A 22,718-nucleotide genomic window follows, 5' to 3' on the forward strand; every position below is an offset into this window, starting at 1 on the left:
CCACTTGCAAGTGGAAGGATGGCAAGCCTAAAGACAATCATAACTACACAATGGGCAGTATTTGCATCAGTATTTGCAGTATTTTCATACTTTTATACTCTTTAATGAAAGGTGATACAAGGCGGAAGTCCGCACCGTTTTTCAGCAGTCGCGTCACATGACCAACGCCAGCGAATCAGGAAGGTGGATGTCACAGTGACGTTGTCCAATGACGACGCCAGCTAGAGCTCAGCACAGCGTATCCGCGTATTCTCAATGTTTACACAGCACCAGATCAGACACGATCTGGATTGAATACGTGGACCCTGGCGGATTCCCGTTTCCCGGCGTTTCCAGGCGGTTTAATGTAAACGGACAGTGCATCCCCGAAGAAAACGAGACAGATACGGTCTAATGTAAACTTGGCCTAAGATTCTTAAAAGGGATTTTCATCACTTTTGTCTCTCTTTCTTCCATCTACTTCCTCTCTGTCTACACTTACCTAGTATTTCCTCTTGTCTGTCTGTCTACCTATTCCTGTCTACCTAATTAGCATTTTTGTGGTTACTGCCTCATGGAGGCGGAGTCACTGTCATCGTATTGTAAGAATGAGTGTAACAATAGAGCACTACGCATACGCATACAGGTGTTCCTATTAAAATGGCCAGTGAGTGTATACAATGTGGTTCACCTTTCGAAAGAAATTGACTAGACTAAAGAAATCACTTTCAGACATGTTTATGCTCATTACCGAGACCACTGAGCTCTAGCACCGGGCCATCCATCTCATCTCATTATCTCTAGCCGCTTTATCCTGTTCTACAGGGTCGCAGGCAAGCTGGAGCCTATCCCAGCTGACTACGGGCGAAAGGCGGGGTACACCCTGGACAAGTCGCCAGGTCATCACAGGGCTGACACATAGACACAGACAACCATTCACACTCACATTCACACCTACGCTCAATTTAGAGTCACCAGTTAACCTAACCTGCATGTCTTTGGACTGTGGGGGAAACCGGAGCACCCGGAGGAAACCCACGCGGACACGGGGAGAACATGCAAACTCCGCGCAGAAAGGCCCTCGCCGGCCACGGGGCTCGAACCCGGACCTTCTTGCTGTGAGGCGACAGCGCTAACCACTACACCACCGTGCCAGCGCCGGGCCATTTCTGGAAAATAAGAATTTCGGTCATGGCAACAGCATGTGTATGTCAGCCTCAGTTCGGAGGGTTCAGTTTCGAAAACTGTAAGAGGTAAGAGTAGTAGAATAATATAAAGTACAGACACTTGGTATATTTTACTTCTCTGATTTTTAAATTGTTCATTTTTGGATTAGGAAAAGGGAAATGATGTCAGAAAGCCGTGATTATATTTACATTTTAAAAGTCAGTAACTATGACCACACTTGAGTCGGCGAATTAAGTTCAGAAGATATATTTCAGTATTTACATGGGGAAAAGTTCTCACTTATATGGAGTTGCCTTGCACAGGTACTTAAGTTGACTTTTTGGACTCTGTATTCATTACATTTACCTGTTTGGAGTTAGTGTACGCCTAGAAGTTTAGTTAGGGCCTGAGCACCGGAGGCGCAAGGCCCGATTGTTTTCCTAAGGATTCTTGTTATTATGCTTCCTCTTCTTCAAGAATTGGCCATTTTTGAGGTGGTCCCCATGGGTGAAAACTCATGAAATTTGGTACTCACATCAGTCCTGGCCACCGCTACTCAGGGATAGAGGCTTGGCCCCAGGTGTGTTTGGGGAACTCCATAGCGCCCCCACATGTCATTGAGACTTTTGCACGGTATAAAGTTTCACTTATCCGTGTCAAATTTGGTAGATGTGTGGGGTGCCGCAAGATGAACGAAATTGTAACTTACATTGCATTAGCCATCTTCAACAGGAAGTGAGTTATTTTTGGTTTTGTGCGTTTTGACACGTGCTACGTTTTGACGTTCTCCTAGGCAGTTTGTTGGATTGATGCCAGATTTGGCATATGTGATGTCAAGATGATGTTGATTTTGAATTGCGAAGGGATTTGCGATATCTTGCAAGATGTTGAAAAGGCAAAAACAATAAATTTCTATGTTAAGCCATGTAAACAGGAAATGTCATAACTTCGCCAATGCATTGCCTGATATGGCTCAAACTTCACAGGTGAATAGGATATGATGGTTCTGATGATATCCACATGCCCAAAGTGACCCTCTGGTGTAGTGCCACCATTTGGCAACACAAAGGGTGGCTTTTTTCATCAGTATCTGCTATACTGCTCCTAGACGGTTCATCAGCTTCATTCCAGATTCGGATGACCACGTGTGACGGGTCACGGAACCGGAGGTGCTTGGGTCCTTCATTGCTGCTTGCGGCTATATTTGAACTTGGGTTTCACTCTCATTATTTGGCAGCTTATAAAATAGCACTTGATCCAGCACATCTGGTAAATGCTTAAATTCAGGGAAACAGCCATCTCTTCAGTGGCAGACTGTTATAGAATTGTTGAGAGAATCATGATTAAGTCCTGGAAAGTTGTGCTGTTGTGCTTCTTGGTGTGGGATTTACATCCAACACATTGGAAATGAACTAAATATACAAATTTATATCATCCCATGATTTCCAAAGGTGATTTTACTAGTAAATGGACAGTTGGCCAGTTTCAGGAAAGGTGCATATATTTATATCTACTGCGAGTTGGCCTAGTGGTTAGCATGCCCGTCTCTCGACCAGGAGATCATGAGTTCTGCTCGCGGTCGGGCCATACCAAAGACCATCATAAAAATGGTACCTACTGCCATCTGACAAGGCACGCTGCAATACAGATGCGAGTAGAGAGTCAAACTCTCGTGGTTGCCAGAGGACTAACCCCCCACTGTAACCCTAGCTGTAAAATAGGCGAGAGGCCGAGGGCTATAGATATGGAGATCAGTGCCACACCCATGTTCCTCAAAGAGCTGTTTAGTACTGGGACAGGAGACTGCCTGGGAAGACCAGATCCTGGTGTGGGAGGGGCTTTGATATAGTTATATCTAGTGGTATTTTCAGTCTGTTGTATCTTTATAATGAGTACTATTTCACTACAAAACAGTCATCATGAGGCTGAAAGATGAGATTATGGAGAACTGTAATTCCTCCATGTAACCAGACTTTATCACTAGTGACAGTTAACTGATTGAAAAATAAAGGGGATGAGACAGAACATAGGGTTGTGCTGCATAAACCCTGTCCTTAATAAAAACAGACAGTCACCCAAAGGCCTAAATAAAGAAAAGTACGACATGTCAGATTCTTGCATTAATGCAGACACAGAAGCCATTTCAGCTGCAGACTGGTTTTTAACCAATAGTATAAAAGCCCTTCTAACAGAGTGTTAATCCTTTAATTTTCTCTCCATAAGGATAATCCAGAGGCTATATGGTTTATTGTGGATTAGCTACAGACAACCAAGCATGTAATAGAATAACTTCACATAAGTTTCTGATACCTTAACAGGTAGAGTCCTGGATAATTCATTGGCTGATATGTTTTAAACTCGGACGGCTTTGTGAACCATCATTGAAATTAAATATAAAAGCCAAACTGGAAGAACTTCAGGGCAGCTAGCTCCCAAGATGAGTTGCAAGATGAATACTAAATAGCCAGCAAACTATTTTGGATTCAGCCTACTTTCTGGTTGGAAGATCATATTCTGACCTGAAAAGATGGTTGGTCTTGGAAAGTCTTTTTTCAGCAACTACAAATCACAACTGCTTGATATTTGGTGCTGAGCTTCAGCTTGGGGTTCTATACCGTGTATACCGTTTTCGGGTCTGTCGCACATCAACTTCCTGTTTACCAACTGAATGTATTTACGAAACATACATGTATAGCGTGGATTTACAAAATTTTCGTAACACTTTTCTCAGCAACTACAAATCACAACTGCTTGATATTTGGTGCCGAGCTTCAGCTTGGGGTTTTATACTGTGTGTACCGTTTTCAGGTCTGTCGCATATTCCTGTTCCTGTTTACTGACTGAATATATTTACGAAACATATAGGGTGATTTTTGATGCTATTTCAAGAACCAAAATGCTATTTCAAAATGACAGTGTACCAGGATGCTATTTGAAATCCCTGGGGAGAGACACTGCTCTTTACTTACTTGTTTCAGGGTTAATTATTTGTTGAAGTCAACATTCATCATACGTGTCCTATTCCTTCGATTGGTCGCATTCTGATATAAGCGAGAGTGGGGGGATACGTAAGTTTCTGCTGTACAAATCCCTGTGTAAGCTTTTACTATAGAAACGATAAACCTGTGACTTACCTTGGAGCTAGAACTACTGTCGTAGCAAATGAATCATCGTGAAAATGGATTATGCCTTCTGACCAATCAAAATTGAGAATTTGATAGTGCTGTGTTCTAACAAGAAATGTAACATAATGTTAATAAGTAGCAAAGAGTAAACTGTAAAGATGAATGGGATTTCTCTCCTCAGATGGCCACGGATGTGTTGGAGGGTCTGTTAGAGGAGGACGATGAGGTTGTACAGGTGAGTGACTGCATTTGTAATATTTGCATATTCATAATTTGAAATGTTGTTTACACAATTGCTTTAATTTTTCCAATTTCCAGGTTTCATTTAAAAAAAATAATAATACATGGATAACATACAATGTTTATTGCTATTTCTTAGAGTTGTTTTCTGTCTTATGTATTATGATTGCTACTGCTTTCAGGAAATAAAGATAAAATGTCTATTATTATATTATTATTTAAGTTATTTGCTGGGGGCGGCACGGTGGTGTAATGGTTAGCGCTGTCGCCTCACAGCAAGAAGGTCCGGGTTCGAGGCCCGTGGCCAACGAGGGCCTTTTTGTGTGGAGTTTGCATGTTCTCCCCGTGTCCGCGTGGGTTTCCTCCGGGTGCTCCGGTTTCCCCCACAGTCCAAAGACATGCAGGTTAGGTTAACTGGTGACTCTAAATTGACTGTAGGTGTGAATGTGAGTGTGAATGGTTGTCTGTGTCTATGTATCAGCCCTGTGATGACCTTGCGACTTGTCCAGGGTGTACCCCGCCTTTCTCCCGTAGTCAGCTGGGATAGGCTCCAGCTTGCCTGCGACCCTGTAGAACAGGATAAAGCGGCTAGAGATAATGAGATGAGATGAAGTTATTCGCTGCAGGTGAATATCGGTGAATAATAACCAAGACGAAGTCAAGGTTATTATTCACCGATGTTCACTGAGCCTGAGGCGGATAATTGTTTTATTATAAATACACAGGTGATTATTTAAAAAAAATTAAATCATATTAAAAAAATAATTTATTTCAAACTTCAGAAGTAGCATGCAAATGTAATAAAGGTGCAGCGCAGACTTGTCACTTATCTACGTCGAGTCCCATAAATTACTTTGTTTTGAAATGGATAAAATAAATCACAATTCCACCTTACCTTTGAATAGTTTCAGACCAAACTTCATAGCATCTTTAGTGCTTCTAGGAACAACATTTTCTTTCATAATTTGTAATTCTTACTCACTTACGGTGACAAAGCTATTGGCCGCCATTTTACCGAGTTGCTAGAGATGATTATTGAGAAATTCTTTGTTTGCAATCATGTGACTTTTTGCCTCCTGGTTCACTTCCGGTTTCCAAGTGACGGGCAACAATCAAAGATAGCGTCCAAACCAAGTACATGTCCATTGTCATTTTGTGGAAAACATTCTACATCTGACCATGTTAAAGGACTAGAACCAAAAGCAAAATTGAAATATCAAGAAAAAATATATTTGTGCGATGGATTGGACCCCTACAGCTAAAAAACCCCGGCCATTTCAAGAGATTTCAACAACTTTCCAAACATACAGTTTCCAGACGTTTCCAGTTATCTGATGGTCCAAACATTGTTTTACACGAAGAATCAAATGACAGCTTTCAAAAGTCTTGAAACCTATAACTTTTTTGTTTGTGGCTGGGTTCATGACATTGGACTAAGACTTCTAAAGGACAATAATCGTCTTATTTTTGCGAGGGTAAGTAATGTAAGACAAAGCGTTGTATGTGATTCAAGTCGGAGCTGCTGGAGGCATTTTTGCAATGATAACTTGCATTTTATTTCATGACATTTCAAATGTAGCTCAGACTTATGAATTAACATCACTGGACAACCTGAAAAAATATATAAACAGTCGCGTTCCAATCGAGGTCGACCTACAAGCTACGTAGTTTCATCGATGGTTTGTTTTACACCATCCAACACATAAGAAAACTCATTTAACATTAGGATTTTTGATTTTAGATACATAAAGTATCATGATGTACGTACCTTTAACAACATGATCGCTGCAAACAGGAGCATGTGGACTCTCGATTCCTTTCGAACACAGTGAAAGGATTGTGAAGCATTTTTCATGGCGTCTTTTTGAGATGTTTTTCATTCCTTCACCCTCGTACACGACTTCTTTTGGTATCCTATAATACCTTTTGTCTTTTTTCTCAATTTGATTGGTTTGAACATCCAAATACAGAGCAACAATCTGGCGTATTTGGAGGCGAAACACAAGAAACCACTGCAAAGCGACTGGAAACAAATACAATTCCTGCCCATCAGCTGGAAATCTGAATGTATAATGAGGCAGATCGCTACCCGAAGTGACATCTATAGATGGCTTGCAACCACGTGATCAAAATGTGCTACGTCATGAGCGTCCACCATGATGGTGGATATACAAAGCAACTAGGATGGCAGCCACTGAAAGTGTATCTGTAAACAATGCTGAATTTTCCCAGTATTACAACGATTTGAATGGTCAAGTTAAGATTCAATACAAAGAGAAGATAGATGTGTGTGGTTTGGACCCATATCATTTCAAAAAGTCAGACTTTTCTGAAGATGCTTCTACCTAGCCTGGCTAACGCGACTTCAAAGCTCTCCGAGCTATTGGTCTGGCCAAGATATTAAGCCCAACCGTTTCCTAGAGCCCGTGGTTGACCCGCCTCCCTGAAATGCCTCAGTTTGCTACTGGTCGAAGCCAGAAAAGGCTGTGACGAAGCTTAAACCAATCACATCACTCTTTCCTCTGACGTATGCGACGCGACGGGGCTAACTGGTAGATTAAACTCTTACCGAAGCCGGTCGGGAGCAAGGCGAAAACGTCGTTCCTTTCAATAAATACCTCCAGGGCTGCTCTTTGCTCCATTTTCAATGAGAACTTTCGTTGAATGCTTTCAATACAGCATCTATGCGTAATAGATGCGGAAGCGTGAATGAAGCGCTTCCGGCATAGATTCTGTAAACAATCTATGGCTTCCGGTCGCAGTTCTACTACGTCAGTGCCTTGAACACGCCTCTACCCAGGGCTGTTGGAGATGCTCAAAGTTGATTGGTTCCCGATTTTTCTGGAGCTTGGAAGAGCTGTAGATAGCTTGCCTGGCCAGACTAAGCTCGCAACAGGCCCTCGTGTTGCGTCACGCTTAGGATGGGCGGGCCCAGGCTAGCTTCTACCGACCATCGAGTACCCAGATATCATGTTCTATCTGGTTTGGCTGCCGAAGAATCAAGTCCGACCTTGGATGAAACATAGCCCATGTTCTGAGTGGGTGCCCAGTCTGGATTGTTTCTCATCTCATCTCTCATCTCATTATCTCTAGCCGCTTTATCCTGTTCTACAGGGTCGCAGGCAAGCTGGAGCCTATCCCAGCTGACTACGGGCGAAAGGCGGGGTACACCCTGGACAAGTCGCCAGGTCATCACAGGGCTGACACATAGACACAGACAATCATTCACACTCACATTCACACCTACGGTCAATTTAGAGTCACCAGTTAACCTAACCTGCATGTCTTTGGACTGTGGGGGAAACCGGAGCACCTGGAGGAAACCCACGCGGACACGGGGAGAACATGCAAACTCCACACAGAAAGGCCCTCGCCGGCCACGGGGCTCGAACCCGGACCTTCTTGCTGTGAGGCGACAGTGCTAACCACTACACCACCGTGCCGCCCTGGATTGTTTCTATCGTCTAATTTTGCTGGCGCTCCTAGATGCGAAATGGTAATACACATGTGAAAATTCTAACAACAACCAAGTGAATCACGACAAGAGAACACTCATTTTATAACAAAATTCTAGCAACACAAAATAAAATGCTTCCGTGATATTATCGAGAAAGCTTTTGAATCTCACCTGAGATAAAATGATTACTGTAAACGCGAGCTGTTTTGGTTTTAGCCTCTGTTAGATCAGCCCTGCCGATGTTGTTCAGCCGTGCTCGTCTCCTCTCCGTACTAAGCCTCAGAGTTTCCTCGCCCTCTTTCCGAATCACAGACGGAATTCTAAAAAATCAGAACATACCACGGTCACAAGTACTGTTGTGACCACAACCATATACAGCACAAAGATATGGCATAGCTAAAAGAACGCTTAAAGCAGTGGAAAAACAAAGAGAGTTGCGCATGTGTGACTGTTTTGTGTGGAATGTCGCTTGACCCCACCAACACCTCCACCAACATGGCCGACATCCGGGTTTCTATTTTGCTTTGATGTCGCTTGCGAGTCAAGGATTGCAATCAAAGGATAGCCTGAATTTCTCAATCAATCAACACGTGCGATTTTCTACAATCACCTGTGTATTTATACTGCATCAATGGCAAAAGTCTGTCATCTTATTTGAGAAATGTACAGTTAGTTAATAGATTTTTAAAGCCAACCGTCTGTGTGCCTCACTCATTAATTTGTATGTATGAATGGCTGTGTACGTGTCATTTGTTGTCTGTGATATTTGTGCACTTTGTCAGTGTCGTCTGTAACAATTCTGTATTTTTAGTGTGTCTGAAAAGTGAGTCTGACATTGCCTGCCTCAGATGGCTGAATAAATAATGTATGTTTTGAGAACTGCTGGAATTGTGTGTGCATGAAGGTTTAACTTATCAGCTGTGGGAATTATGAGCGCGGATGCCAGCACAGCTGTCACATCATATAATAAACTACACTAAAATAACACACCTTCTTTAAAGGACATGACATTTCATCTTTCTTACCCACCCACCCACATACACTCACGCATACTCACACACAGACAAACATATACATCATTCGCATGCTTGAGAAGAGTTTTATGTATTTCTTTGCTTTAGAATTAAGAATAAACATTTAGAATTCATTTTATTATGTGATATAAGTGTTCTCCACCTGTAGCTATAATACAAACAGAACAACATTTGAATATCCATCCATCCATCCATCCATCCATCCATCCATCCATCCATCCATTTTCTTCCACTTATCCAAAGTCGGGTTGTGGTGGCAGCAGGCTAAGCAGGGTATTCCAGGTGTCCCTCTCCCCAGCAATGCTTTCCAGTTCCTCCTGGGGGATCCCAAGGTGCTCCCAGGCCAGATGAGATGTATAATCTCTCCAGCGTGTTCTGGGTCGACCCCGAGGTCTCCTCCCAGTTAGACGTGCCTGGAAAACCTCGAAAGGAAGGTGCCCAGGAGGCATCCTAATCAGATACCCAAACCACCTCAGCTGACTCCTTTCGACATGAAAGAGCAGTGGCTGTACTCCGAGATCCCACCGGATGTCTGAGATCCTCACCATATCTCTAAAGGTGAGCCCAGTCACCCTGCAGAAAAAGCTCATTTCAGCCACTTGTATCCGCAATCTCATCCTTTCGGTCACTACCCAAAGCTCATGACCATAGGTGAGGGTTGGAATGTAGATTGACTGACCGGTAAATGGAAAGCTTTGCCTTCCGGCTCAGCTCCCTCTTCACCACGACGGTCTGGTACAGCGCCCGCATTACTGCTGACGCCACCCCAATCCACCTGTCCATCTCACGCTCCATTTTACCTTCACTCGTGAACAAGACCCTGAGATACTTGAACTCCTTCACTTGGGGCAGCAACTCACTCCCAACCCGGAGGGAGCACTCTACCGTTTTCCGGCAGAGAACCATGGCATCAGACTTGGAGGTGCTGACTCTCATCCCATCAACTTCACTCTTGGCTGCAAACCATCCCAGTGCTTGCTGAAGGTCACGCTCTGAAGAAGTCAACAGAACCACATCATCTGCAAAGAGTAGAGATGCAATTCTTGAGGTTCCCAAACCGAACACCCTCCTCACCCTGGCTGTGCCTTGAGAATCCCATCCATGAATATCACAAGCAGGATTAGCGACAAGGGGCAGCCTTGGCGGAGTCCAATACCCACCGGGAACATGTTTGACTTCATGCAGAGAATTCGGACACAGCTCACACTTTGGTTGTACAAGAACCGGATGGCTCGTAGCAACTGTCCCGATACCCCATACTACCACAGTGTCCCCTACAAGAGCCCCCCGGGGACAGAGTCATAAGTCTTTTCCAAATCTACAAAACACATGTTGACTGGCTGGTCATACTCCCATGAACCCCCCCAAACCCTGCCAGGGTAAAGAGCTGGTCCACCGTTCCATGGCCAGGAGGGAATCCGCATTGTTCCTCCTGAGTCTGAGGACATGTGGGAGGAGGAGGTGTGGGAGTACTCACAATTAAATATTTGAAATTAAAAATGCAGTCTTGTAGACACAAATGAGTGGAGAAAAGTATATCAGTTAAATTTACGCTTGTCATAATCTGGGCTTGCTCTGTCAGATCTCATCTCATCTCATTATCTCTAGCCGCTTTATCCTGTTCTACAGGGTCGTAGGCAAGCTGGAGCCTATCCCAGCTGACTACGGGCGAAAGGCGGGGTACACCCTGGACAAGTCGCCAGGTCATCACAGGGCTGACACATAGACACAGACAACCATTCACACTCACATTCACACCTACGGTCAATTTAGAGTCACCAGTTAACCTAACCTGCATGTCTTTGGACTGTGGGGGAAACCGGAGCACCCGGAGGAAACCGCTGTCAGATTTTGGCATCATTTGGACACAATTTTGCTGTCACTTTTTTTGGTCAGTGCTAAATCAGGTGATAAATTATGTACTATAAGTAGTGCGAGAGGACAAACGGCGCTGATGAATGAGTTCCGCTGAGAAGTCAAAGGTCACATAGAAATGTCACATTTTAGTCAGTTGTAGTTTAATGTGAGCAGTGTCATAATCTGATATAAACATTAGAAGTCTAGTTAGCACCACCAGTTAATCGTCTTTGCCATCACCAGCAAGAATTGGACACTTGGCTATATGTGGACTGGCTTGTGTTCACAAGTTCACATGACAATCAAAGGCAAACTAGGGTATACAGTGCCTTGCAAAAGTATTCATACCCCTTGAACCTTTTCACATTTTTCCACCTTACAACCACAAACTTAAAAGTTTTTTATTGAGATTTTATGCGATAGACCAACACAGAGTAGCACATAATTGTGAAGTGAAACGAAAATGATAAATGGTCTTCAAAATTTTAAACAAATAAAAATCTGAAAAATGTGCATTAGTATTCAGCCCCCCTGCGTCAATACTTTGTAGAGCCACCTTTTGCTGCAATTACAGCTGCAAGTCTTTTGTGGTATGTCTCTACCAGCTTTGCACATCTAGACACTGAAATTTTTGCCCATTCTTCTTTGCAAAATAGCTCAAGCTCAGCCAGATTGGATGGAGAGCGTCTGTGAACAGCAATTTTCAAGTCTTGCCACAGATGCTCAGTGGGATTTAGGTCTGGACTTTGACTGGGCCATTCTAACACATGAATATTCTTTGATCTAAACCATTCCATTGTAGCTCTGGCTGTATGTTTAGGGTCATTGTCTTGCTGGAAGGTGAATCTCCTTCCCAGTCTCAAGTCTTTTGCAGCCTTCAATAGGTTTTCTTCCAGGATTGCCCTGTATTTAGCTCCATCCATCTTCCCATCAACTCTGACCAGCTTCCCTGCCCCTGCTGAAGAAAAGCATCCCCATAGCATGATGCTGCCACCACCATGTTTCACAGTGGGGATGGTGTGTGCAGAGTGATGAGCAGTGTTAGTTTTTCACCACACATAGCGCTTTGCATTTAGGCCAAAAAGTTCAACTTTGGTCTCATCTGACCAAAGCACCTTCTTCCACATGTTTGCTGTGTCCCCTACATGGCTTCTTATGCCTGTCTTTCAACAATGGCTTTCTTCTTGCCACTCTTCCAAAAAGGCCAGATTTGTGGAGCGTACGACTTATAGTCGTCCTGTGCACAGATTCTCCCACCTGAGCTGTGGATTTCTGCAGCTCCTCCAGAGTGATCATGGGCCTCTTGGCTGCTTCTCTGACCAGTGCTCTCCTTGCTCGCTCTGTCAGTTTAGGTGGACGGCCATGTCTTGGTAGGTTTGCAGTTGTGCCATACTTTTTCCATTTTTGAATGATGGATTGAACAGTGCTTCTTGAGATGTTCAGAGCTTGGGATATTTTTTTTATAACCTAACCCTGCTTTAAACTTCTTCAGAACTTTATTCCTGACCTGTCTGGTGAGTTCTTTGGTCTTCATGATGCTGTTTGTTCTTCAGTGTTCTCTAACAAACCACTGAGGCCTTCACAGAACAAGTGTATTTATGCTGAGAGTAAATTACACACAGTAGGACTCTATTAACTAATTAGATGACTTCTGAAGGCAATTGATTGCACTGGATTGTATTTAGAGGTATCAGAGGACATGGGGCTGAATACTAATGCACACCACATTTTTCAGACTTTTATTTGTTTAAAATTTTGAAGACCATTTATCATTTTCGTTTCACTTCACAATTATGTGCTACTCTGTGTTGGTCTATCGCATAAAATCTCAATAAAAAACTTTTAAGTTTGTGGTTGTAAGGTGGAAAAATGTGAAAAAGTTCAAGGGGTATGAATACCGTACTTTTGCAAGGCACTGTAAATATCTGGGTGATGGTGGTAGCACTAGTTCAACAGCTCGAACCAATTTGGCCATTTTCCTCTGACCTTATCAACAAGGCGTTTGTTTCTACCCACAGAATCATCGCTCACTCAATGTTTTTTGTTTTTTTGCACCATTCTGTGTGACTATTGCATGTGAAAACCCCAGGAGATCAGCAGTTTCTGAAATCTTCAAACCAGTCCATTTGCCACAGTGAAAGTCACACTTTGAGATCACAATTTTTCCCATTCTGTTTGCAGTGAAGATTAACTGAAGCTCTTGATTTGTATCTGCATGATTTTCTGCATTGTTCTGCTGTCAAGGGATCGGCTGATCAGAGAACTGCATCAAACAGCAGGTGTATGGATGTTCCTAATAAAGTGGCCAGTGAGTGCATGTTGGAAGTTGAAAACATAAATCAGAGTCTGAAAATATCTCTCTAGGCTGTGGTGCTGCTGATATGAGGTTTGCACCGAGTGTGCTTTTAATGCAAGTTGATGAATCACTCACTGCTTGAGGCACTAAATCATTGTTACAAGTGTCACATGTCTGTTGAGCATCTCCCCTCCGAGCTCCTGTTTCTCTGCTCAAACGTGTTCTTATCAAGCAAAGTTGTCTCCTGATTGATCTTGCTTTGTGGATCACTGTGTGCGTGCAATATGTACAAAGTAATAAAATCAGTGTCTGTGCTCTCCTATTAAATACAACGACTGATGGACACCTGTCATAAATCAGCACTACTTTTTTACTTTCTTCTTTCGTTCTTTCTATCATATTTAGCAATTTTATTTTGTTAGCTGTTTTCTATGTCTTCTCACATCGTGTCCTCAATCCCAAATACATCAATTCTGTTTTGATGACATGACAGATATCCATATTACCAAACCAGGTGGAAAAAGGGAAATGTGCAATATGCAGCACTTGATGTGAACAAATTGAGACTTGAATGTTCATAACCAACATTCCAAATCTTATCCAAATCGTGTCTCTCTCCCTCGTGTCTCTCTGCCTCCCCCTCATGTCTCTCTTCTCTGTCGTCACTCTCTTTCTCGTGCCTTTCTCTTGTCTCTCTTGTGTGTCTCTCTTTCTCCTCTTGTCTCTCTCTCCTCTTTTCTCTCTCTCTTGTGTCTCTCTCTCCTCTCTCTCATCTTTTGTGTGTGTCTTCTCTCTGTCATCTCTCGTGTCTCTCTCCTCTCATGTCTCTTGTCTCTTCTCTCTCTCCTCTCTTGCGCCTCTCTCTCTCTCATCTCTCTCTCTCTCTCTCTCTCTCTCTCTCTCTCTCTCTCTCGTGTCTCTTTGGATTACACAATTCTGGAACTCTGGAAGGTAATCTGTTGCATGCAGAGCCAAAAAGGTCATTTCTTTGTCGTGCATTATCTCTTAATTCAACAAAATATGATGGGAGGATTATTAAAAAAAAAATGACCATGTAAATTAGAAAGAATTCTTAGCACTTTATTATATACTATTCAAAAAAAGTAGGGGATATTTTATTTTGAGATCCAAATTTTCACATATACAAAGGGATACGAAAGCATGTTGTATAGTTCCTTACTGAGGAAGCATTTCCAAAGAAATTCATCACCCAAACACATCAATGACACTCTCATGATCAGCACGGGATGCTACTGATGATCAAGGGGGTCGTGCCACAAATTTGCATGACTCTGAATTGGAAGGTTAGAGCCACTCCAAAGGAAGATTTTGAAGAGAAAGCATCAGATTATCAGTGGTTGAAGTCGTTAATTAAACAGAGACCATGCGCCGTCTAACACAGGATGAGAGGTTACGTGCCCTTGGCATGCTACAGGTTGGCACAAGACAGGTCGTTGTGGCAAGAGCATTGAATGTTTCCCAGTCTGTCATCAGCAGATTATGGTCCAGACATCGTGCTACAGGGTCTGTTCAGGATAGACCACGATCCGGTCGACCAAGGGCAATAACTCAGGCTCAGGACAGATTCATCCGCACTATTGCCTTGAGAAATCGTATGGTAACAGCAAATCAGATAAGGTCTCAACTTCGAAGGGATACTGGCTTGGTAGTGAGTGGCCAGACCATCAGGAATCGACTGCACAGATTTCACTTACATGCCCGATGTCCTCGTGTCATTCCCTGTTTGAGGGATCGTCACATTAGGGCCAGACTCCAATGGTGTCGTCATCATCAACGCTGGGATAATCGCCGATGGAACCACGTAATGTTCTGAGTCGAGGTTCACTGTGGACTTACTGGACAGACGCAGGAGGGTTTGGCGCCGACGTAACGAACGTTTCCATGACGTTAACGTCATTAGACATGATCCGTATGGGGGTGGCCCTGTAATGGTGTGGGGAGGCATCACTGCTGCCGGCAGAACAGACTTGCATGTTGTTGCTGGACGTGTCACAGGGCAGTACTACCGGGACAACATCTTGGCACCCCATGTTGTGCCGTTTGCACGTCGTTATGGCCACCGTTTCATTTTCCAAGATGACAATGCCAGATGTCATAGAGCCAGGATCGTTACAGATTACCTCCAGCAGCAGAATATCACCAGATTACCATGGCCAGCACTCAGTCCGGACCTTTCCCTCATCGAGCATGTCTGGGACATGCTTGGACAGCGGCTACGCCAACGTCAACAACCTCCTGCCAATGTCCAAGAACTTGCTGCAGCATTGCAACAGGAATGGAATAACATTCCCCAAAATGACCTGGAACGTCTCGTTAGGAGTATGCCACGCCTAGGGGGTTTTACCCGCTACTGACTCGGTTTCAAAATGGTGGTAAATTTACTGTGTGACCCTGTGTTTGTGTTGACCCTTATTCTGGAGAATCTGTCCTTTACTGACTGTACACAGGGTTTCGAATAAATTGACAAATGTTTCCTTAATGTTTTTCTGTCATTTGTTTCCTTCCTGACCTCATGATCTGCATTTCATTCTACTTGTAAATCCAATATCCCCTACTTTTTTTGAATAGTATATAAAGTAAACCGAGGATCTCCTGTTTACTCGATTTGACCAGGTATTCTGGGTTACCAGGTCTGTGTGATGAATATAATCCCAATGGCCATTCAAAACTAGGTCAATAAATGGTCAATAAAACACCCAAAATTCAAACTATGACACTCTTAAATCGTACAAAATCTCACATTATGAATTCCATTGCCATATATGGTGTTATGTTAAAGATGTAACACTATACAATACATTAGTAAAGCAGCATTAGAACCATACAGTTAATTAAACAGCTCTTTCAGGTCCTAAAGTCCTGTATGATCTTCGATTATTCCATGCTATATGTTGTTTTAAATAAGGAATTTCTGTAAGAAGTAAATCAATTTATTGTCACACAAACATTCATACAATAAACGTAGTACAGTGGAGCGCTGTTATAACACGGTAGGTGGGATCCAAAGAATCTGACCGTGTTATGAGCGAATCAGTATTATAACGGTTTGGAAAATCTGGCCTGGCTTGACTAGAAAACATTCTGTGAGCTTTATTTTTCACCTGATGAAGAAATTGCAAGAACTACGATCGTTTTTACCATACTGATGACTTTTTTTAATTGTTGACTGTCAATATAACACATAATATGCAATAAAATATTTTGCTGCCAGTGTCTCAAATATTTTAATATTATACTGCTACTGATATGAACATTCGCTATCAACAAAAAAAAACAATGGATACCCATGTATGTTATTTAAATACATTTTATTTGCATGTATATGCATATACAGTATAAAATAAATGTATTCTTTACAAAACTTTTTTTATAGCGATATCCTAGGTTTGCTTTGCAAGGTATTTTTTATTTCAGGTGGATAGAGGGATGGATAAATTGATGGATGGAATGATGGATGGTTTAATTGTTTGACGGATGGAATGTTGGATGGTTTAATTGATGGATGGATGGGATGATGGATGGTTTAATTGTTGGATGGATGGATGGATGGATGGATTGTTGGATGGATGGATGGATGGATGGATGGTTTAGTAGTTGGATGGATGGAATGATGGATGGTTTAGTTGTTTGGAGGATGTAAAGATGGATGGATGGTTTAATTGTTTGATGGATGATGGAATGATGGATGGTTTAATTGTTTGGAGGATGGAATGATGGACAGATGGAATGATGGATGGTTTAATTGTTAATTAATTAATCATTAATTCATGGATTAATGACTGGATGGATGAATTGATGAATGGATGGATAGATAGACAAGAGCTCAATGTTACAAATTTCTCTTCTTCACAGGTACTGAAGAAAAAATTCCAAGTGTTTGAAACTTTAACTAGAGGGTGTCCAGGATGAAGACTGTACAATTATATTTAGAGACGTCAACAAGGTTCAAGAAATCTAGAACATGTGTTGTGGATCCTTATTAAAATGAGAGCGAAGCCTCATACAACAACAAAAAATCTTTACTGTCATTATAATAATAGCAGTGGAATTCATTAGTGTTGGGTCTTGTTAAATATTTAAAGCCTTTGGATATCAGAAGAAGTTAACTCTCAATAACTGGGAAAAGTGGCTTTTTAGCTGCAGCCCTCCATCTAACCAACCAATAATATCTCAATTTCTAGAGGACATTTTCCAACCCATTGCCCATCAACATCTGTTAAAGAGTTGTCACATTTTTGACAAATCCTTGAACACTTCATAGAACAGTTCCTGCAAGCATTTTTTTTACATGTCTGTACAGTCATCCGAAATGAAGATGGATTGAAGGCTCTAAAACATTTTCTCAGTGCACAACAGGGAAAGAACCCACCCACTGTTATTCTCTGAAGACTATCAGAAATTGCCTTAATACTAAATTGCTTCAGTTTTAATTCAGATAATTACCTCCTCCAACATTGTTGGAGGCCTTTGTTTGTTGTTTGCTTGTTTGTTTGTTTGATGAAATTTTGAGGACAGATGGGCCATAGGCCAAGAACAAGTCATTAGATTTTGATGCAAATCCAGATATGTATGTGGATCCAGGATTTTTTTTTTTGTCTGTTCCCAGTGTAACTCAAAGTAGTGAACGGATTTTGATGAAATTTTAAGCCTCGGTCACAACCGGCCGTACGTGCTCCTACGGCCGGTCTACGTGCAAAAAACGCAAGAAACGCACGGAGGGCGCGTTTGTGACGTGCTGATTTTCGAGCCGTAGACCGGCCGCAGAGGTTCTTTGTCATGTCAAACAAACTCTACGGGCGCTTATGTTTTTTTCAGGTTGCAAGACAAACTTACGGCCAACGCGCATCTTTCTCCATGAACAAAAAAAACGCAGTGATTTGGGAAACGCCAAAAATCGCATGGCCAAAAAAATCGTACGTCGGGTTGTGACCTAGGTTTTAAAGAAAGGCGAGCCATTGGCCAAGAAACAATTGATTTAGATTTCAATCCAAATCAGAATATGTGGCTTAGCAGAGGTATGCACTCTCCCAAGTGCCATTCTAGTTCAAGAAGTGGTAGTGTGATGTAGACCAATGTGAAACAGAGAGCCATCAGCACACAAAATTGTTTTTTTTTAACAATTATTCCACAAAATCGAGTCGTAAATGAGCTGATTGCTGATGAGTCGTGGAGCACCAAATTGGCTATCAGCCATGTATAACTAGATTGAGTGGAATAACTGTTTTATTTTATCCACATTCACTGGATTTTGAGAAACAAAACATATTTTTATTTTTTGCAAATTTGATGAATAAAAACTTTATACAAAACGTCCGACTAAATCATTTCCACTTAGAATGTAAACAAACCGGCGAAATGACAGTAGCAATTTGTGAAAAATGCTACAATAATAATTCTTGAAAAATAAAAAAAAGATACGTTCTTATCATCAAATACTTTTATTTTCCCCTGCCCAAATGAAGTTTGGCGGAGGATATAGAAATGGGTTCCGTCCGGCTGTCCGGCCAGTCACGTTTTCGTTTCCGGGCAATATCTTTAAAACTACTGAAGGTATCTTCATGAAACTTTATATACATATTAAGCAACATGTGAACTGGCGCCTTTTGCTATTTTGGATTTTTGAAAAAAGTATTTTTCATATTTTTACATCAAAAATAGATTTTGACTTAGTTTCTAAGAGTAGTATTCGTTTCTGGAGCATATATCCCAGACTATTCATGATGCCGATTTGAAACTTGGTATACATGTTAACAAGGTGATCTAGATGATGTACCTTTTCATACTAAGAAATTTGAGAAATTTAAATTTATGTCTCCATGGAAACAGTTTCAGACTTAGTCTCTCAGGTTAGTCTTAGGGGTAGGTTTTGTTTCTGGAGCAGAACTTGAAAACTATGAGTGGTATGGTCTTGAAAGTTGGTATGTATTGAGTAAGTAATGTATATGTGCCTTTTGATACGAAGAAATGTGAGAAATTTTAAATTTTAGCTCACCTGGACCAAAGGTCCAGTGGGCATATGCTGCTGAGGTCAGTGTAAAGAGGTAGGGTTGGTTCCCTGCAGCAGAACTTGAAAAATGTGACGAATAATATCTTGAAACTCGGTGTATATATACAGTAGTTGGTATATAGGGTGGGGGATATAGATGACTCGGTCTTCTTCTCATCTCATTATCTCTAGCCGCTTTATCCTGTTCTACAGGGTCGCAGGCAAGCTGGAGCCTATCCCAGCTGACTACGGGCGAAAGGCAGGGTACACCCTGGACAAGTCGCCAGGTCATCACAGGGCTGACACATAGACACAGACAACCATTCACGCTCACATTCACACCTATGGTCAATTTAGAGTCACCAGTTAACCTAACCTGCATGTCTTTGGACTGTGGGGGAAACCAGAGCACCCGGAGGAAACCCACACGGACACGGGGAGAACATGCAAACTCCACACAGAAAGGCCCTCGCCGGCCACAGGGCTCGAACCCGGACCTTCTTGCTGTGAGGCGACAGCGCTAACCACTACACCACCGTGCCGCCGACTCGGTCTTCTTGTTCCATATTTTGTTGCTTTATTATTTTTTTTATGGGGTTTTGTTTTTGAGTAGAGTTTTTATTTCATCCTCAGGTGGTTCAGTAACACGCTCCGCCATTATGTTTTTCTCTAATCATAGTATATGAGCTGATATCCTAGTAGTAGAGTAGCCAATCAGAGCACACGATTGCTCATATCCAGTGAATGTGGATAGAATAATTTCCAATATTCCTAAAGTGTTTGACTCTACTTATCCCATAGTGATTTGCCAACAATTACATTTTTTAATTATAGTTACACTTAATGTTGTGGAATGTCCCCGAGATGTAAAACAGCTATAAACAGATGTTCCCTCACTAGCCTATCATTTTCCTCTCTTATGAAGTTAATAAGACAAAAAATGCAACTTGTTATGCTACCAAGAAACCAGAAAGTTCAAGTCTTCTGGCCTGTGGCAGAAAACTTACTGGCTGTTACAAAATGCTGCCACTGGAGACTCCATGCATAAACAGAAAACCTCAGCATAAATAAAAAACATAGTTTAGCCATCGATTATGCATTGTCCATCATATGTCCTTGTGAATTAGCCGTTACCATAGAAACTATCATGTATAAGTCCTTGAACGCACTCACATATTTACATACACCATGATATTTTGAGAACACTCAGAGAAGAGTAAGATTATTTTGGTTATAAACCTTGTTTGCTGTGTCAGATCCACTTATTTTTATAATTGTTCTTTATTCCTCAGGTGTGGTATTTGTTAGGATGGTTGTATTATCTCCAGCTGGATAAGCCCAGTGCTGCAGAAGACTCAGAAAACTTGAAAAAATCAGCCAGAATCTACCTTACCAAAGCAAAAAAGGTAATACTTCACACACACAAATATCTGAGATCATCCTTCTTCTTCTTCTTCTTATTATTATTATTATTATTCAGCTGATACTTGCACTGAGCAGGATTTTTTTTCTTACACCCAGGCACACACTCCTTGGCCTTATTTCAATTTTTATTTTCACGTAGTGGTGAAATTTCTCTCACACTGTTGGCAGTGCAGAGGCACAGGCATGGTAATGAAAATAAAAAGTTGGGGTGATTGAGAAAAGCAATGAGAGTTTCTAGTGAGAGGTACATGGAGAAATGGCTGGTTTATTTTTTTCATGTCCTCTATGTTTTTCCAACTCTTGTAATGGCCTTTTGATGATGTTGGAGTTCAGCTTCCTCTGAAGACACCACATGTAGTCTTCTACCTAAGTTCTTCTCGTTTTCCTTTTGCCTTTCAGTCTCTTTGGACTACATCACTTTTCCTCTGTCTGTATGATCCTCTGTCCTTTGCTCAGTCACTCCTGTCCTGCCCCGTCTGTCTTTCTGAAGGAGGATTTGCTGCTTTCTTATCCTTGAGCTATACAAAATGAATCATTGGCACATTCACAGTCTCTCTCTGTCCATCTGTATCAGTACATTCAACAAGACTCCTTTCTATGCAGCCTTTCTAAAGTGACCCATAACTCCTCTGGAAGGCATGCTTCATTTGTTATGATATAAAAATGGAACAATGCTGATAATTTGTGCCAAAACATTGTTAATCATCCAGCAGCACAAGATAGAACGGACTTGAACTCATGACTTTAAAGGTTGATGACAAACAGAAGACCAAAGTCGTCTTTGGTCTTCTTGTTTTGGCAAAAGTCTTTACAAAGTAAGCAAGTGTTCAGTGAACACTTCACCAGAAACAAGATATTAGTGTAACACAGCACAACTATAGTGTATGCACTGTAGCACCCTTTAGCGCTCGGGCTTGGACACAGACTCAGGAGACAGTGATGATGTGGAAAAGGGAGTGAGGGTGCAAGGTGCTGAAGAAGCTTCCCGTCCCAGTGTGAGAACGTCCCTTTGGAGACTGTTGAGGCTTGGCCACTCAGGGGAGGTGCCGGGGAGGAGAACCGCTTCTCTCGGTAGACCGCTGAGCACTGTCAGAGCTGGAATCTGTCAGCAGACAAAGAGAGCAGCACAGTCTAATTACTTCATCTCACCATCCTCCTACTCACCCAACTGGTGGAGTGGCGGCCATTTATATCCTCTCCGTGCTTCATGGAGGGTGAGCAAACACGCCGATTAGATTTCCCCACCCGTTGGCCATGTGTGCAATGTCTGTAAACAGTGGTGCTGTGGTGGCTCTCTTGCTTCAGCACTGTCACTGTGAGGAAAGTGGGGTGCCATTCCGTCCGCACCACTGAGGCAGCGTGGCAAGGTGAACTTGTGCACAAGGGCCACCAGCCTGCCGTTGTCACAGCACTTAAGTTGCCTCTGTTTTTTTTAAATTGCTTTTTTTCATGTGTTTTATTGTCTTATTGTTAAATTAAATTGAGAAATTTGTATCCTGAATAGTAATTCTTTTGACTGGTAGTGTATAAGGTATGTTGATCATTGTCATAGTATCCCCATCTCAGCTTCGAGCCCACTGCTGTAGGGGACTAGACCCAGAGCACATCCCTCCTGGAGAGGCCATCGGTGTTTCCGTGGTGGACCCCTGCTTGATGTCGGATCTGGAGTGAGAAGTCCTGCAGGGAGAGAAACCATCGTGCTATTCTGCTTTTGGAGTTTTTTTCCTTCGCCATCCACTGAAGGGGGCGTGATCTGTAACAAGAGTGAAATGATGACCAGTGAGGAAATATTGTAGTTCTGTGACTCATTTGATAGCCAGGGCTATTCACTCCACTACAGTGTACCGCCGCTCCACAGGGGTCAGTTTTCTACTCATGTACATAACTGGAAGCTCTTTCCAGTCAAACTTCTGGCAGAGGACTGCACCCAGGCCAGTCTCCAAGGTCTTGGTGTTTACCAGGAAGGGTTGTGGAAGCTTCATAGATTGGGAGCACTAAGTGAGTGTCACTTCCGTCTTCCTCTTCCTTTGGCGGGAAAATTCAGAAAGGCAGTGAGGCTAACAGCTGACAGCGAAAGCTGGTTGTCCCAGCAACTTGCTACCGGGCTATATGGGCCCAAAGAAGATCGCCA

At 42.3% G+C, this 22,718-nt stretch overlaps 1 protein-coding gene across 2 annotated transcripts in view; it reads left to right on the forward strand.

Annotated features, from left to right (window-relative positions):
• Positions 1 to 22,718, forward strand: part of si:dkey-12j5.1 (uncharacterized) — a 192,627-nt gene that overhangs the window by 141,363 nt on the left and 28,546 nt on the right. For both annotated transcript variants that reach the window (XM_060900199.1, XM_060900200.1), the window contains 2 exons: positions 4,453 to 4,506; positions 20,455 to 20,568. In XM_060900199.1, the coding sequence (XP_060756182.1) occupies positions 4,453 to 4,506; positions 20,455 to 20,568 (168 nt within the window). The remainder of the gene's footprint in view (positions 1 to 4,452; positions 4,507 to 20,454; positions 20,569 to 22,718) is intronic.

The sequence above is a fragment of the Neoarius graeffei genome, chromosome 19, assembly GCF_027579695.1.
Source record: "Neoarius graeffei isolate fNeoGra1 chromosome 19, fNeoGra1.pri, whole genome shotgun sequence".
Classification (NCBI taxonomy): domain Eukaryota; kingdom Metazoa; phylum Chordata; class Actinopteri; order Siluriformes; family Ariidae; genus Neoarius; species Neoarius graeffei.